The sequence below is a fragment of the Simochromis diagramma genome, unplaced genomic scaffold (genome assembly GCF_900408965.1).
Source record: "Simochromis diagramma unplaced genomic scaffold, fSimDia1.1 OVJJ01000545.1, whole genome shotgun sequence".
NCBI classification, from domain to species: Eukaryota; Metazoa; Chordata; class Actinopteri; order Cichliformes; family Cichlidae; genus Simochromis; species Simochromis diagramma.
The window spans coordinates 5,964,158-5,983,909 of record NW_024387371.1 but is presented as its reverse complement, the minus strand read 5'-3'; the positions used below and the strand labels follow the sequence as shown (position 1 = coordinate 5,983,909).

General features: G+C 37.5%; 1 protein-coding gene across 11 annotated transcripts in view; it reads right to left on the bottom strand.

Annotated features, from left to right (window-relative positions):
- Positions 1 to 19,752, bottom strand: part of camta1a (calmodulin binding transcription activator 1a) — a 277,539-nt gene that overhangs the window by 249,184 nt on the left and 8,603 nt on the right. For all 11 annotated transcript variants that reach the window (XM_040007840.1, XM_040007835.1, XM_040007836.1 and 8 more), the window contains one exon: positions 15,620 to 15,723. In XM_040007840.1, the coding sequence (XP_039863774.1) occupies positions 15,620 to 15,723 (104 nt within the window). The remainder of the gene's footprint in view (positions 1 to 15,619; positions 15,724 to 19,752) is intronic.

Sequence of the window (19,752 nt, the reverse complement as noted above, 5' to 3'; positions counted from 1 at the left end):
AGTTGGACTGCAGTTTCTCTGCTTGATAGGATTAATAAAGTTCCATTCCTCCATTTATTTACTTTATGTGGAAAACATCAATCTAACTTGGCAGGCCAAACTTGTTCTAGGCGCCACTAAGTACAGTCTAAGCTCAAAAGCTAAATTATTTAGCCAGCAAGTCTGGTTGATAAATGTTGGTGGTGTAGGTCAATACATTACAGGGATGTGTGGACCATCCCTTTGGTAGGATTTATTATGCATTGGGGGAGATAAAGGCCATTGATTGTTTCCAACAAGGTCACAGTAAGGTCTCTTTCTCCACTGAAAGGGGTCTATCTCAACTTTAGGCCACCATATGCTGATGCCACGCAATAAGGTTAATCAAATCTGTAGGAAGAAACTATGAAACGTCTTACGTCTACCAAGGATACAGAGCGATAATGGGCTGTATTTGTATGAAGGGATATCTAACTTTTACATTATTCATGGGGCTGTGGAAAATGCAATGGCGGTGCTAATATAATATTGACCTAACCCCAACACTACATGAATGGCAATAGAGGCACAGTTTAACACACACAGATGGATGCACACAAACCCACACACAAACACATTGTGGGATGTCTTACTGGAACATATCTCATCCTCTAATGATCAATTACACATACTATACACGATACTTGGAAACTCAATACAGTAGATTGTCTTTTTAAAGGTCGCCAGAGACACAGAGACACCATCAGACATCAGAGTCATGTGATAACACTGTTTTTGGTTGATAAATACTCGGGATTACTTTTGGGTGTTTTTGATGTATTTTGCGGGCAAGGAAGAATAAATGTGAAAAAACAGTGGTTGAAGGAATTCATGGTTTATCAACCCGCATTTAATGAAGATGTGCATGCAGCTGACTTTATAGTAAAGTACAATCATCTCTCAAAGATAAGCTGCAAAGCAGCAAAGTGCAGACTTAAGACACAATCAGATTTGCATTTGAAGATTCCTTTTTCATCTGACAGAATCTGAGATATGTATAAAGCACTTGAAATTTCACAAGAAAACAAATATAAACATAAATCACTCCTCAGTCAAGCAGAAGAGAAAAAAAAATTCTCTCCCAGATTCAAGAAAATCACTTTGTGGGAAAAATACATCTCACAAAAATACTGCTAGTAAATAAAATTTAAAAAAGTAAAATATATGTTTTTCAAAACTCAGACAATGGAATTCCTCCAAGACTGAGAAGCTACATCATTCTGCCATTACATATAATTATATACTACATACAAGACAGGACTGCTCAGACATATATTAGCTCACTGTAGCATTCTGAATTTGCAATTAACATTTTTCAGTGTGCCACGCAGAATTGGATACACATAATATGACCCAAGAGTCACTGCATGAAATACAGTTGCCAGCATGCCCTATTGAGAAAGTGCACATGTCATACGGGAAGCACAGCCCAACGGAAGCGTCCATGCCTCCAGTCCAGGGGAGATATCTAAGCATTTTCATTGTTACATACCATCAAAGCACTTTCTCTCCTTTCTAGTTATAGTATATAAACATGACTTTGAAAAATACCCTGCAGTGGGAGAACAGTAGAGCCACTGTGGGTCTATGTTGCCTCATCAACAGAGATTTCAAAAGGCAGTGCAGAATTTCAATGGTGCCTCAAGGTTCTGCTAAAGGACAGGCTAGGGGAGTGGAAGCAAGGGTAGGGGAGGGGGACAGGTTATTATGGACTCTAGCTATACACTGTGTTGACACCTCAACCTTTTAGGCTCAAGCTGGAAAGCAAACGCTGCTGTCTTTCACCAAAACAATCAACACTAACCAGTATGGTAGAGTCAAACAACGACCCTGTATACATCATCATAAAAAAGCTACAACTAGTCTGACCTCGATATCTAAATATTAAGCCAAGACATTCAGTGTTGTAAAATGAAAAGATGAAAAAGACAGCTCCCACTTCTGTCACTGGTCAAAGTACGTAAAAGCCACAGCTAAGCAAGAATAAGAGTGCTGTGTTAGCCACATTGGCTATCTGTAAGGTACATTCATTCAAGTAAGTTTCAGGTTCAGTGCTTTACAAGTTCTGACATATGAGGGATTAAATATGCTGCGTAGCTTCAAGTACAGCACTGGAAATATTTTAGGTAAAAATCATTATTTATACAGGTTTTTAATTAAGACTTTTACATTAAATGGAAGGTGTATCTGATCAGTTTAAAGTTGTTCCCCTTCCACTCTTTGTAGCACCAGTAGCAGCAGAAACCATATACTGCAACGTTTCACCACAGAGCCTGTGACAGAGAAGCTCACAATCAACTCCTCTGCTGCAATTCCATAAGCTTTCTCTGACAGATATATTTTTCAAATACAGCTCATTCACAGAATATAGAACAATGCAGGAGAATTGAATTCAATCAAAAGAAAGATAATAAAATAAAATAAACACCTCACTTTGCTGTCACTCATCACTTCAGTGTACACTTTCCTCAAAGTTTAGTATAATTCATTCTTCACTGGAAAACTGCTTTATATGTATATATATATATACACACATAGACACACACACACACACACAGAGCAAGCGCACAAAGTTGATTCTTTCACTTGTGTCCTACGTATGACTTTACAAAATGGACCATTGGAAAAAAAGAGAATAAATGATCTATCACAAAAACCCACTGAGAGTTTCCTTATTCTGCAACTTTATTTGTGCTAAAAAGGTTTCTGAGAACTTGCTCAGTCCTGGATCTGGGACCTGTGGGACAGATCATTATGTCCTTGTCAGCTTTATTTTTCAAATTCAGACAGTTTTATTGATGTGTAAACATCTCAAAGAGAAAAGGGACTTCACATACTGCCCAGAGGAACAAAAGGGCTCAAGGACTTCCAACGAAAAACGTCTGAATCCTACTGGACCAGGATTCTACAAGGTGCCTGAATGGGCAGCTTTGATAAGAAAAAACAATGAACTTATAGGGAATAACCTTTACTATTGTGAGTCACTGAAATACAAATATATAATCCAAAAGGTCAGGGTGACCTGTGTAGGAATAATGATACAAAGTAAGATATATTTCAACAGTAGCAGTGAAAATAAAGTAGAACCTTATACTCCCAAGACTCAGAAAACAGTTATTTATTGTATTTTCAGGTCTGCAGACATGCTTGATGACTATTTGTATTAAATTTGTTTATTTGTTATTTCACTTTAGTATAAGAGAATTGTGCCATAAAATATCAATATGTTGTTCAGTCCAGTATATATATAAAATAGGATAAATGTGATTTGACAGCACTCTCATTTTAAGATCTGAGACTGGACTCATAAACATTTTCAAAGTTAGTCAACACGGCCTTTGGATGAAATAGCCAGATTTTAGACAGGAGCAAATAGCAGCTGTCTACTCACAGTCATGTCAGCCTGCCAAATGCTCAGATTCCTTGTCTGTTAATTCTATAAATGCCTCACATGCAATAGGAGATCTAAAAATAAAAATTTAGCCATTAAACAGGTTTCTTCAGAACTGCAAGCATCAGCATAACACCCCTTCTGTTTAAGCAAAAAATAATAATTATTAAGACATATAATGATTTATACATGCTTACATTTTAAAGTCGTCCCTGCTGCTTACAAACAAAGTTAATGATAGCCCTAGTTCTAGTTCTCCTTTGACAATGAGCAAGGGTTTAATCAGATGAAGGACTATTGTAGTAGGGTATAGAGGCATAGTCATGCCTGGAGCTGTCCATCAGATAGAAAAGGGCATGATGGGCTTGGATCCAAACCGGCCCACAGAGAATCCCATCCTGCTGTTGTTGCTGGCTCCTTATTCTCAAGGACCTTTAGAGATCAAAGACCAACACACAACAAGAGAGACAGCAAGAGAGAGACGGAGATAGAAAGAGATGGACCAAAAAGTGAGCAGGGTAAGCAGGAAGGATGCCATGAATCGGAAGAACCCATGTGGCCTTCTACTGATTACCCAAACGCCCGGCCTCCTACTGAGTCCAAAGAACAATCAAAGGGATTTCCTGGAGAACGTCTGTGAAACATACACTCTGAGTCAGGGCAGCCTCCTCGTTCCGGTGCCAGATGAAGTATCTTCCGACCTCAGTTCCATCTGAACATGTTACATTTTGTTGTGTGGAAATGATGTGCTCCTTTGATACTCTAAAAAAAGATCCTCTTTCCTCTGAGGAATAGCTGAAGTAGCCTCTCTCTCTGCATTCACTCTCTCAACGAAAATAAAAAGATACATGGTGTGCTTCTGCCGGCCAGCACTGTTGTTTAACCTTGGTGAAATACAAAATGGGACAAGCAATAGAGCTGAACAAATACTGCGCTACATGAAGCGTTACGAAACAACTTAGAACATCTAAAAATGGACAACAAAAATATAACTGAAAGGGCAAGCCTTCCAAATGCGAGCTCAACTAAACCTCAGCCCAGCAAAGGCACAATTTTACTGGAGATTTCCACAAGGAGTTAGTGTTTGTTCAGACGAATGTGCTCCATCAGAGAGATTCTGGTGAGCTTAAAATGTATAAACAGTGCTGTCGCAATAAAAGATGTATAAAATACCAAGAATATTATAAAACTGAAATAAATATAGTATCTAGATAAGTTTAGAAATTAGCTATATTAATCATATAATTAAGCCTTGAAAAACCTTTGCAGAACTGGTAAGAGGTCATGTAAAGAACTTGCTCATGAATTTATGTAGTTGTATAGCAAACACACTCAGAAAGTCTGGTTCAGTTCAATAATAATATTATGCATAACTACCTTTAATTTGAATAATATTTGATTTAAATTGTTTTTGCAGACGATGTTTCAGTAGATTGATGCTCTATCAAAGACATGACTGAGTTATAAAACAACGTCTGGTTAAGTCTGCATTTTAACAATTGGCTCCTATAGTTTGTGATAAAATGAGGTGTCTGAACTAGGAAAATGGGAAATAGGTGTGAAAATTTATTAAAACATGCAAATATAAAAGGAAGTAAGTGAGGCAAAAATAGTGGTTGTACATTTCTAACTAACTTGAAAGTCAGTACTTTATAGGACCACCTTTAATCTTTAACAGAGGTCTGAACTCTGTGAGGCAAGTTTTATTCTCTTCAAGTAGTCTTAAGGAATAGTTCTCCAGACTTCTTGAAGAATATTGAAAGCTCTTCTTTGGATGTTGACTGCCTTTTGTTCCATTCTCTGTCAAGATGATCTCACACTGCTGTTGGGGGGAGGCAAATCCATGACTGATATATTCCACTGTGTGCTTTTCTACCCTGGTACGGTTTCAAGAGTGTGTTTGGGACCATTGTCATGCTGAAAAATTAAGCTGTTGCCAATCAGATGGTATTGTATTACGGTTCGAAATCTGACTTTTCTGCACTCCCAATCCCATCAATTCTCACAAGATTACACTGCTGTTGGAAGTACAGACACAAACCATGACAGAGCCTCCACCATGTTTTACAGACGGCTATAGACACTCACTGCCGGACCTCTCTCCTAGCCTCTTCAGTACACCTGGCAACAATATGAAATGACCTTCTACCACTGATTTTAAGGCCAGTTCTTGTGTAATTTGACACCTCAGCCTTTTCTCCCCGTTTCCCTTCCTTAAGAAAGGCTTCTTGACAGAAACCCTTCCACTGAGACCATTTCTGACGAGCGAACAGTATATCAACTGAAGTGCAAGCTTTCTCAGTTTTTTTTTAAGAATACAGTATACACTATGCCAAGACATGTCAAGTTTTCAGCTAATAGCTCTTTGGGAATCACCTTATTGGGGCAAAAATACTATTTTATGCCTGCCAAACTGTGCTAGCATGGGCTTTTTTTTTTAATTCAAAAAATTCAGCTTGCCTGTATAGACACAACACTGGCTCATTCCTTTAGTATGGTGCCATTTTTATGCTTGAATAATTCATACGTCAGTGTTAAGTGTTAATTTTTTTAAAAGGATTCTTCTGGAAAAGGTTAGGTTTGAGGACTGGACTGAAAATGAAACAAATGAATGGATGAAAAAGCAGCCAATGTCCAAAGAAAACAACTTCAAAAGATTGCTCAAGACTACTTAAAAAATTACAACAAAGTGCTGCTTCTTGGAAGAAATACAAAGAAATGAGTGATGATCTAAGACTTTTGCACAGAACTATACATCAAATGTTAAAAGCTCTAGAAAAACTAGGTTGTGTGGTGTCAAAACAGAAAGTATTCTAAGTGTGGCCTAGTTTAAATAAAGCAAACTTTACTTGAATGATCATCCGCACTTGTACTTACAGTATGCACAGTTAGAACATATGGTAGATCTAGCAATCCACACGGGGAGCACAATGTGTGTTTGATACAGAGTAGATTTACACATCTCAGCAAACTTAAATGTGTGATGTCAGTGTTTACATACACATGCTAGAATTATAGGTGCCACTTTAATCACAGTAAGAGCCTCTTTTGGAGCAAAGCTGCTTCTTTCTGCTCTGGCAGCACTATGTGTAAAGAGATGTTTGACTAATCAGGTTGCTCGTAAGTACAGAAAAAAATACGACTTGAAAAGAGACAGTAGGGGAGTGAAAATCATCTATTATTCTGAAATGAATGTGAAAACATATGCATGTCTCTCATTAGTTTTTATGAGAGCATGAATTCGTGGAGAAGCTTTTACTCGAATAACCAGTCAGCCAGTCTGGGTAAGTACAGTTTTCAGTTGTATCTTACTTAAATGTACCACCACTGCCACCTTATTGTCATGGTTAGGTACGAGGTCTGAGGCTGAAGTAGAAAACCTTATTCTCTATAACCTGCGATACAAAAAAGATCAAACCGTGTCTTGGTCTTGTTTTCTTAGACTCTAATGTCAGCATGTATTGTACTTAATTGTTCAGGCGGTGGGCCCAAAGCATCAAGTACACACACTGAACAATATTGCACTGGTCATGAACAATACTTTATCTGAAGCACTATGCATTATTCAAAACACAGTAATTTCATAGCGTACACTAGCAGCAGCGGCCTTCTTGTATGCAGCAATCTCCTGACACACTTCTCAAAGGATGTTAAACCACATTTTTTGTATTCCACAGAGTACCAATGGTAAGAGTAAAGCTGGCATTAATTTTGTTTGCCGTCTCCTTCCATACATCTTATTTATCTACTCTTGTCAATGTGTTACCAAATGTCCCTTTCATTACTTGTTTTCTCTGATGTACTTGCTTTGTGAGCAGCAGCGTTTTCTTCAAGCTCCACTTGAGTCTAGGTTTTCTTTTTGTTTCCATTTTGGCCAAATCCCTGTAATTTCTCCCCAATTTAAATAGCAAGCAGCTGCTTGTTGTTAATTTCATATCAGTTAATTGGTGCTGGAGATATTTGAAATCAGGGAAATTATGTTGTTTTCATACAATATCTTTTTTCTGAATATATATCTGAGAAATGTAACGAAACATTGTTCCTTTAATTGGTTACAGCTTCTAAATTCTAAAGAAAAGACAAGATACTTGCCTACAGTCTATGTAAATAAAACTTTTTAGACTCCACTGAATCACCTTCCCAATCATTCACAGTATGGGCAACCTCCTTATCTGCTGATGAGCATAGACATGTTCAATAACCCTGCGGCCACGGTGGAAAAATGTATTATTCAGTTATGCTTATTATTCAGATTCAGTAACAAAAACATACACTCAAAAAGTTCCAAGAATAAATGTTTAGATTACAGAAAATATCATGATATTGAATATAATAATACAATGCAATTCCAGTCATGGCTGCCAGGTAGGTAGGTGAACATCTACTGTATATAGAACAATATAACAGTTTATTGAAGCATAGATGTGCACATCAAATGCAGAACTCATTTTCCTTTATCTAGTAAATAAAGTTAAACTCCATTACAAAACGGTTCTGCACAGAAAAATCCTGACCAAGCAATTCGGAGAGAAAGGTAGAAATCTTTCTGTCTATGCCTGAATAGCTTTGCAGCTCAGTGAACACATGAGGGAAAAGGGAAAGAGACAGAAGATAAGAGTAAAGGAGGGAAACCAGAGGAAGAGAGAAATAGAAAGAAATCGAAGACACAAGCTGGGTTCAATTTAGAGGCTTCCCACAGGAGGTGGAGTGACCTGTATCTGCTACAATAGAGGTCATGCAATTTTGAGTGGATACCCCTGTCTTCAGAGGATACTGAGGACCCCTGCCTTGATGTGCACATCCAGAGGAAAAAGCAAAGGGTTCCTGTAGCATACAGGACCCCCTGGATGACCTGACTGGTGGGTTCCTATTACAACAGCCTCACTACATCGTGGCCTCGCAATTGACACTTCACAGTACGCTACAACACTAGCAATCAGTAAAGCTATCAAGCTCACAGGAAGTTACTATGAAGTCAGCCATCCAAAGAAACTCCACCAGTTCCTTATCTTCCTGTCGTCTACTTTCGCAAGCCAAATGTGATGAAAAAAAGCACAGCAAAATATATTATTTAGTAAACTGTAATTGAGTGGAAACTACAGCAGATGAAAGTATAGGATCATTCCACGCCACACACAGACATAAATTATCCTGGGTGTTCCCATTAAAAACCCTTTGAAAAGAAAAGTGAAAAGTTGACACACTGCAGCACAGTGGCTAAATAAATGTGCTCCCCGAGCAGCCGGAATAAACTGCAGAGGCATTTTGCCATCTAAACCTCAACTGAGTAGTTCAATGACGAGCTGATATAAATAAAACCTGAACCTTACTTTAAAAAGATTCTCACCTAGACACGCTGACATGTTATCGGTACCTCTCACTGGGAAAAAAAAAACAAAACATAACATTGGATCTAACCCAGAAAGTAGAATCAAAGAAAAGAAAGGCAACAACAAACAAACAGATAGATGGAAAAGCATGACCTTTAATTTTCACTGATTGCCCCAGAGAAGCTAATGAACATTTCTGTAAACATTTGCAATTGGTGGGAGTCATTTTAATTACTCTCCACAGAGAAAGCCTTGCATGGCAAGGAGCTCAAATAAAAATAAACATTTAATCAAGCGTAACCTTGTGTTCTATTAGGTGAGCGGCCATAGAAAACACTGACGGCTGAGGTCAGGTCTGTGTAATGGTTGAAATGTATCAGAACCAGGAATGAAGAATGAAATAATTCTTAACCAGATCACTCTAATACAAATAAGTCTATTTCATAACAGAAAGCTTTCATTCACACAGCGTTCAAAGAGGCTGGGATATTCTGAAAGGGATGCTCAAGCCTTTTAACATGTTTTTTAAGTTCAAATCTGAGGCTTGAAGTAAAATCTCAATTTATTTTGTTTTGTTTGGCTGAGCTAGTATTGAAAACAGTAGTTATAACTTCAGGTCTGTCTGTTTACAAAATAATGTTAGACACATGGTGTTTTTTTCATCTAAAATAAAGAGTGCCTTCACTAATGTCAGGAGAAACTGATCTATTCTTACAAAACGTTAAATCATTCTTATTAAAAATGCAGGGAAATCAAGCAAACAATGTTTTCAGCTGTCATCTAGTAACTACACTAATAACAGAACGAGTCGCTTCAAGAGCTGTTTGATTCAGCTCAGCACCATACATTTCCTTTGTAATAAATAATCTGCACAGCACTTTGCTGCTTAGTTTAAAGTTTTTATTGACCAGCTGGACTTGCATCACCTACGGGTGCGATTAGATGGGGACAGCACTTACCACCTGCGCTAACCAATTTCCTGGAGGAAACCCTGCTGCATGCTGGAACACAGCACAGTCAGAGAAGAAGGTGGCCCAAAGGACTTACATTAATAAAAATGCATGAGCAACATTCATTTTTTTTGACCATTTGTTGATGTGAGTGTGGTAAGACTGAACAATAAATGCACGCAAAAACTGCAAAAAGTTGACACGCCTGCACATAGCACAGCAAGTGAAGCCAAAACTTTTGTTTTGGTCATGAACCTGACACCAGCCCACACAAACTAAACTTCCTGAAATTAATTTCGTTTTAGGGCATAACGTTGGAGTGAGAAAGCCACAAAGCTGGGTGGTTGTGGTATTTATTTCCAACAGACTAGGGAAACAAGCATGAAATTATGGAGGGTTTTAAAAGCTAAAATGACCCTTTTGCTGGAAAAGATAACAATAATACATCTGTGAGATTTAGAGCTATCGCTGTGCTATCCTTTCATATTTTAAATGAAAATATTTTTAAAAAGCACTGAAAAAGAATCATTACAGTTCTCAAAGAACAAATGAATTCATAAAGAATGATTCATTTCCCCTCTGTAATTGTATTCAAGCAAGGGCATTGTTGTGTAAAATCAAAACAGCAGGTTCCAAGATACCACAGTGGCAGGGAGTGGGTTAACAGAAATTATGTTTTAGTCGGAGATAAGGAGTGAATGATTACGCCACACTGCATCCAATTGTGCTTGTCATTATTGTACCTATCTTATAGTGTTACTGACAGTGTATCTGATATCGCAGTTAATTTCATTTACTGTGGTTTGTGATCACTGTTTCCCTGCTTGCTACGCCTGCTGCCCGGTGAGTCCACTAAGTGTTTCTACTGGTTCTCCTGCTCTGTCCTGAGCGGTGGCATATTGCATGTAGGCACCACGCTGCGCTGCTGCTGGCAGCGGCGTGAGGCAGAGAGGATTATTCCTGACGACAGGGGCATTAAATGTGTAGCAGGCCGGTGGAGGCCTGAGCTGATGCTCTCTTGTCTGTTTTGGTTCAGCACCAGTTCAGAAGCAGTCCCCTCTAAGCTGAGAGGAAGCTCACAGTACTCAGAGCGTTGTGCCGTTCATTAAAGGCTAAGGGTGTCACACCAGCTTAGGCCCAGTGTCCTCCCTCAACCAAGGCTTCATGCCGTACTCCTCTGCCTCGTCTTTTCAACGTGGAGTGACAAGGAATATAGTCACTCTCTCTACAATTGGCAAATTTATTCTGTTTGTCAATGCTTCATAATGTCACACTTGAACTACTTATTAAAAGTCAGAATCTCTCCAAGGAGGCTAACACTGAGAGATCTAATCCAACGTGTTTTGGTGTAGAAAATATTACTCACTCTTGTCTTTAAGACTCCAATAGCACATCATAAATGTTGCCATTTAGACCAAAAAGTCCAACAGTATAGCAGAAAAGTCAATCCTAAATAAAATCAGCTCCTTTCTTTTACTGGTAGCTCCCCAATGGACACTTGCTTTGAATCCTATAATGATATACAGCCTGATTCAGAAGTCTAAAGTGAACCTAAAAAAAACCCCCAAAAAGTCCATCTGGGAAATAGCCCTGGTAAAATAGCAGTTCTCCAACACAACTCAAGTACTGAAACCTCCATGCCGGCATAACCAAACATCAGGCTCACTCTGTTTGATCTTGAAAAGGATATAAGCCTAAAGCCCTTCCTGTGCAAGATGTCCTTCTTTAAAAAGATTCTAATCTCAATAGAAATGTCTAGCAAAATAGGGGTCATTGTGCCAGAGCAGCAAAACAGACAATAGCAGCTGGCTGTAGACCTGAGATGAATTCTATGAAGATTCACTCCTCTGTCTAACCCGAGAGCCTCAAAAAGCAGTTGCTCAAATAAAGTAAGTATAGACTCATTGGGAGTCTTTCTGTTTTCTTTTGCAACTTGCTCACTATAAAGTGTGCTAAGATCTTGAATCATTTTTGACAGATGAGAAATCACAGAAATGTCACTGATTATTGCAACACAAAAAAGTGTTACTTCAATCACAACATCCTTTTCCATTTCTTTCAGTAAAAACATGTTTTTCTCTTGAGCAGCCAGGTACTTCTTTCCCATTGATAATTTAAAGGCTGATAGCATATCCGTACCTTGCACGCTACTCGTGATTTACTGACAAGGGTACCATTCAACCTTCTAAACTTCCATCCTCTGCCTTGAATTTTGATTCGATTGGTTTATCTAATTTTCCAGTAAATGCTTGAAATGAATTCCTGCACACCTTCTTCTCATGAAAATACACAAGGGAATCATGAGAATGATAGAAATGAATAGTTCTACATTAGCTTCACTTCACCTCACTGGCAACACCACAGCCCCGCCTCACTCTCTTTTCAGATTAAAGTTTTCAACCAGCAAGTTGTATCCTCATTCACTTTCACAAAAAAAAAAAAAAAAGAGATGTGTGAAGTGAGCTTCTAAAACAGAGTGAAACAGAATAATCCTAGACTTAAACAACAGCAAAACATATGACTCTAATGAGATGTGGGCTGCAAGAAGGATAAGCAACCAATTTCTTTATAAAAATTCCTTTTTATGTTAGGTGCAACTTATAAGTAGTTATTAAGACATGTTAGGAATGGAAATAAATCAAAATCAGAGGTTCACCAGATGTTTGGATGTGCATAAATAAGAGACACGATTAATGTACTACAAAATGCTAAATAAATTATGTTATGCAAATTACAGCTGATGTGATTTAATAGCAAATTACATGATTTATATCAAATTAATGTTCTGTGTTGTTACAAAAGCAGAACAAAAATCCACATTCCTTTAATCTCATTATTTAGACAGTGGACAAAACAATCCAAAGTTGTCCATGTAATTCTATGATAAAACAAGAAAAACCCTAAAAATCTGGAAACAGATGAATCTTTGCACACATTTTATTAGCTTACATAAAAATCTCTAATCGTTTGTTTGCAAACTCAAAACAATCAGGAGCTGAACAACTGAGATTGGCACACAGGTGCAGCTAAGTTCCCTGCAGGTTCTTATCTATATCAGATATTATAACATCACCATGTTGTCAAAGAACCAAACATCAATGGGTCAAAATGACCTATTTGTAGCATTTACACCTAAAGCACCTAAAGCATTATATCATATCCCATATCATGGGAACACCCATAGTTTCACAATAATAACATTTAAATTATACCACAAAACTTTATTTAAGCATTATATATATTATATTATAATATATACTCATAAACACCTAACAACAGACTAAAATCCCAAAACTAGGATGTTTATTTATTAGTGCATTTAAATGAATTTAAATATCTTGTTTTGTCCATTTTCAACAATCTAAACTTATCCATGTAATTATAGCATAAAACAAGAACCCTAAAAGTCAAGGAACAAGAAGGTTTTTTGCTTAAAAATGACATACACATCCAAGTTATCCATCCATGTTAAACTACAGCTATAGTGGGCTATAGCTATAACCCACTATAGCTGTAGTTTTCCCACAAGAGGCCAAACTTTCCAGCCTAAAGAGCGCTATGAAAGAAAAATAACTGTGGGGTACGTTGCACAATAATGGCTCAAATGAACACTAGAAGCCAAGCTACCAAACTGCTCATATTCCTTAAACATAAAATGTGGGAAATTAGTGCATTAAGCATGCTGAGCCGGTGCCAAAAATATGCACAGAATTGATGAGGTGTCACTTTCACTAAGAGTCACACAATTGCACCGACAAGAGCCTCTCTGATCCCTCCCTTCCTGCCTGTCTGCCACCAGTGAGGCCCAAACACTCTGATTTGCATGGTCTGCACAATAAAGAAATGTCCTTGATTTAAGGAAAGGTTGCCTTGCTCTTTTCAGCCCTGGAAAACACTATTGGCATGCATACCATAACACCAAGAGAACCATCTTTTTTTGCTAATTTCTTTTTTCCCCCCACAATTTTCTATCATCCTGCCAAGAATCCACGGAGGAATATGCAGGCCAGTAACACAACATGGTCCTTTTTCTCTCAAATATGTCTGTTATGATTTAATTTGGTAATAAATGACAAGACATGCTAACAATTGTGGCCGACAGCGTTCATGAGCAAATGCTTAGACTTACACTTTGAGATCAATTTCAAAGCCATGTTAATTAATTTAGAATGCTTACAGCACAATGCAGGTCAAACAGGGCAAACAAGTTACAACACCAGCCAATTAGAAACACACACACATTGTACATTTTTTATAACTACAGCTGGGCTATTGAGAAAGATATGATAGAGAACTTAATGAAGACTGGAAGAGAGGTGTAAGAAAAGTCACGAGTATGGAAGTGATGAGTACAAGGATAGATGCTTTGGTCTTACTGTATTAATCAGCGCCGTAAGATATCTTAATACCCTCATAAGTGTTTTCTGAAAAGACTGACTACACAAAGTCACTGTGAAATAATATTTAATTGTATGTTACTGACAGATTGTCTTTTTGAATATCCTTTTTCTAAAAAACGGGCCTGTCTGGTACCTTATCATCTGGTTGTTTTTCAGTCAATTAACTTTCATCATTGCAGATGACTGTATTTATGTGGTCACAATTTGTTAATCAAGAGCATGGATGGTTGATTTTTGCATATTGGTTTTAAGATTTGTCATGGAGTGTATTTAAATCTAATTGCTACCAGTTATTCTCTGTAAAGAAGAAAGTTTTTCATGTATCAATAGTGAAAATGAAAGCGATAAATTCATCAACGTATCCCCTGAGAAAGAAAGCAGGCTGACAAATGAGTTCCGAGGCAAATGAAGCAACACGAGTCCCTGTTAGGGACTCGTGTTTAAGACTTGTGTAGACGTTGGTCTGCGCTCTAAAATACTGCCATAGAGCAAATCAATTACGCTGTGGATAATGGATCATAAAGATTGCTGAAAATTACATTTATTATTGTTTTCAACATTTTAGCATGCTTTATTTTTTTAATTTGGGATGTGTCTACGTGGGTCTGGATCTGGAAAAAAAGTCTTGTGGTAAACACTGCTTACTTTCCAGAGAGACTTCAAATTCCTGTATAAATGATATTTTTTTTAATGTCTAGCACCATAAATAAATGATGACCAAAAACTGTCTGATCTCTTGGTAAAGGATAAGGAAAACAAAGGCCATCTCTAACATCTTAAAAAGCAAAACATTTATATGGGAAAAAAGTACAATGTGGTATGTCATCCTTACCTAATGTGATGCAAACATGAAACACTTTCATTCTGCCAGTGCAAAACACTATTTACGTGTTCGCTGCTTGCTGAACTCGCTGGGTGAAGTTTTGTGAATAAAACTTACAAGTGACATTAACAAACAGGGTTTTCATGCACGACGAGCGCTGCCAAATCTCTAGTAAACACAAATTACAGGCTCGGAGACATGTTTCAGTTTAAAAGTGAGGTTAAATAAAAAGAAAATCCACTGCACAACGTACTGCAACTGAAACCAGTGAATTATCTTTGTTGGCAAAAGTACATCTAAACAAATATCACAGGAAACTGTGTGTCAATATAAGATGAAGATGGACTTTAAATTTCAAATATAGTTATTAATGCAAATACAAATTCTTGCAAAGTTATGATACATGCTGAAACAGGTGTAATGTGAAGTGGGAGCACAAGAGCTAGAAATAAACCCTAATAGGTACATTTAAAAATCACACTTTCACTGTCTTCATATGTCATATTTAAGCATGTAACGTATACCAGCATTGTTCAGTGTATTTTGGTGTAAAAGTGAACATCACAGGTAGCAGTTGTTATTTCAGAGAGATTTCATATGATTTATATGTCTGGAAAGGGCCCGAGAGAACAGTGTCTTATGTACGGCTATCTTTGAAGAGAGATGGATTTAGTGGAAAGAGGTATGATTAGCAGTGCTGTCCGTACCTCATTAGTGTTCCACCGGTGTCTCTCCTTTGGCAGCGACGTGCATTTTGGTAGACATTCAAGCAGCTTCTTGGGCAGGTATATTTTCAAATGTCCATGTTCATCTACAAAAAGAGCATGATAAAAAAGAATATTTAGCACAAGCTCACCTACCTTATTGACTTGCTCATATCCCTCTTTATCAGTCTGCAAGTCTCTCCGCAGCAAAACGCTGACAGTAAAACAACTATCCCCAACTGAATTAGGAAATTAATCTAAGGATAGAGTATTGCATACATTTTATTTTGTGGTCGACTAAATTATTTTACTGTGAAATGCATTCTATCGGGGGAGCTCACCAGAAATTTTTCAGTGTCAACTTGTAAAGGCTGTATCTATTCATTATTTAAACACAATAAACACCCTTGAGTGATTTCATAGTGTATGGGGATTTGGGAATCTGTGTGCTGCACAAATAATGTGGTATATTACTCAGGGAAATAATTACAATTACCAGGCCCAATGCTTACATCATAATGTATGTTGTTCAATTTACTTTTCACAATCAGTTCACAAGAATTAGGAAACAGTAGACCCTTTTGCATGGATGCATTCAAATGTTCATTTCATTCCATCGCTGTTTTCTTGCTTAAATATGCAGATAACTTAAGCGTGGACAAATTATATTTGCTTAGGGAGCGAAAAAAACAAAACAGATTAAATTAACAATATCATAAAGAAATCTAATATAAACAGCTATATGTTAGAAATTGTAAATTACATAAAAATAAGAATATTCTAAGCACGGATATTACAAGTGATAACAAGTTTAAACAAAAACAGGAGAAATTGTCAGTGTATCCATTTGTATCAGTAACAATAATATACAATTAGATGGAACAAAATCGGAACAGTCTATGTGGGAAAAGGGAACAGTTCATTTGTGTGCATGGGGATTTGTATAAGGCTGAGAGAATAGTCTACAATCAAGAAAGGGCAAAATAAGAAGTGTCTAGTATCTGTAGCTGCCAGTAAAGTTTGCATTATTCCTGTCCTCTATTCATATAGACTTTAAGCTTCTTCTCTCTTTTTTTCTAATGGATTTAAAGTCTGTTACACTGTAAATCTTGGATGTTGAGCTGTTTAATCCAGGTAATGTCCCAGCATGTGCAAATAAATCTGTTATTCAGTGCTTATGAGTTCAAATTAAATGTAAATACATTCACTAAATGTAATGCAAAATACAGCATTTATCCGTAATGCAATATAGTCTGAAAATATAGAAGAACAAGAAGCAAACATCACAGACTGAGCTGCATTCTTTCACATTTATATAACTGTAGGTTAGGCGTAATGGGCAAGTAAAGGGGGAGACTGGAAAAAAAAGCCTGAATATGAGTGCTGACTATGGATCCCTGGGGTAGCTGATATCAGACAAATAGAGAAAAAGTTCAACCAAAGCAAAACACCACTATAAAGCCAATACAAATAATCCAGTAGTGCACTTCATTATGAGACTATACCAAAAGTGTCTGCAGCCTGCTTGCTGTATATCTCTGAAAGAGTGCAGTGCAACTGCCCAGAAACATCCATAGAGAAAATTCAACTCAGCTGATCCATAGAGATGGATCCCAAGAATACCATAATCCATAAGGTGGAACGTCATCGCTCCCAAAGGAATGCAAGCATATCTGTGGTATCCGCTATATCCGTCTGTACCTATTATTTTACATGTAGCCTCATCTAGACCCTGTTTTATGTGAGCTTCACAGGTATCTGTAATGATTTTTTTCACCCAATTAAGAATCGCACACAGCATCTGCTCCTAGGTACCACCAGAGTAGTTTCACTGTCAAAACTAGATAACATGCTGCAAGTGAATGATCAGAGGCAGAGACAAAAGATGAAAAGAAGCTGTTTTATGTGGATACTCGTTCTCGGAGCAACAACTTCAAATATGAGCAAGAAACAGATCTAAAAAAACACATTAAATCCACATTCTGATACCTCACAGGTCAGTAGAAAGTCTTAGCCATCGCCCTTCCTAAAAGATTTGCTGTTTAAAGCTCACATCCGTACATACGAAGAGTCTGTCTCTCCTCAGATTATTCGGGAGTTAATGCTCCCCTCTGGCACACCCTCGTATGACACCATCAACACCAAGCTCAAGTATGTCGAGGATTTCCTCACCGAGAGAGTTGTGATAGAAATCTACTGTAAGAGGATATGTCTGCTCAACCTGCCAGCAGGCTGAAATATTTTGGATGAGAACAGCATAGAGGACCTTGACAGATGTAATAAAATCTCCCACTTGGTTTTAATCATTTCATAACCTTAAAATCACACCGGTCATTGCACAACGTGTTTTTGAGTAAAGCACCTTTGGTTCTACAACTTTGCCAGAGACCACTGAATTATGCAAAAAGCATCTCGGCTCAGTATGCCACGCACATGAAAAGGGTGACACAACTGCAACATAACTGCTTTCTACTTTGAAAATGCCAGTCTTGTATTTGTCAGCTAACAACCCCCCAAGCGTCAAAGCAACCTATGTAAACCCTGCAAGACTAACAAGGTGTTAACTGGATCTCTCCTAATCCCTTAACCTTACAAGGATGCCTCTGAAATCAGGTTACCACCAAACTGGAGAATGATTAGATTACTAATGTGCTACATGTAAACATTCTGAATGTTAAAAGCATTTCGCCATTTTTATTTTGGTGTTAACAAATCTTAATTTTATACTGAAAAAAATTATACTTTCAATCCTCTGTATTTAATTTTAAATCAATATATCATACATGCAGTGCATTTAGAACAGTTTCCCTGGGACAATGCATTTGAATGAGACACACTCTGTGGGCTTTAACTGCTGACTTTCACTATTTTTCAGTCAGCGTAATGTTTCTGACTGGCCGATTCAGTCAGCTGACCTCAATCCAAGTGAGCATGTGTTACACTTGCTGAAGACCAGACTGAAGGCAAAATGTCCCCAAAACAAGCAAGAAATGAGTATGGCTGCAATACAGACCTGGCAGAGCATCTCCAGGGAATTTGCCAAGTATCTGTTTATGTCTACGGATCGTGGATTTCAGTTATTCATTGACAGCAAATGATTTGCAACTAAACCTTTAACAGTAGTACTAACTGATCTATGAGAAAAGATATAGGTTAAGCTTTATTAACTTTAATACTAAATCTTCATAATGTCCAAATTAAGCCAGACAGAAAACACAAAGAAATTCTGCTGCTTTTATTTAATATTTGACATTAACATCATTCATTCAGTGGACCGGCGATAATGTTTTTTTTCCTTCCATTTTAATATAAACTGGAGAGAAACTAGGCATTTACTATGGAGGCTATTATTAACACCAGGTACAAAAACACCAGAGACCTTACAGTACCAAAACATCAGATTATATATAGGGCTATTGTCTCTGGGTTTTGAATGACTGCATTTCTTTGACGAACGGGTTAACTACTGTCATGTTTCAAACAGCGTTCTGTGCTTTTTGCTGTTAAATAAACCATGTTTTTTAGATGTGGCACTTCCTCAGATGCTCAGTTTTGGCCTTCTCTAATCTGGGAGTCCTTGTCTAACTTGAATGGGGTCTTTTAAAAAACATTTCTTACAAGGCTCTTAAACACACAAAAGTGAACTCTTCATTACTGAGGTTTCCTTTTACAGCACTCTAATAACTCTAAACTCTTTTTGTTCTGTCACCTGCTATTTATCAGAACTAACAATATTTCAGCTACAGTATGTCTTTCTTCCACCGGGCATTTCCACTGATGCAAAGGAGAAACTGTGAGCGTTCCTACAAAGTATTGTTTACTAATTAAAAATCTGTCCATTGCGGAATGTGGAATGGATATCTTGTATATATCCTGTAGTTTGTGTGTGATACAAAAACAGCCCTGAGGGGGCCTAGCAGGTTTAGAGAATATAGACAAGCTCTTCTTAATCAAATTGCCTGATTTGATCAGTGAATAAACAGGAACTTACCCACTAAAATTTGGCTTTGAGAATGTAAATGTAGCTCTTTTTTCTTAACCAGAAGTTGATCAAAGTCTATAAACAACTCTACTTCTTTGCTTTTCCCATGGAACCCCTGTAAGGTTTAATATTTATTTTGGAGTTTAAACAGCAG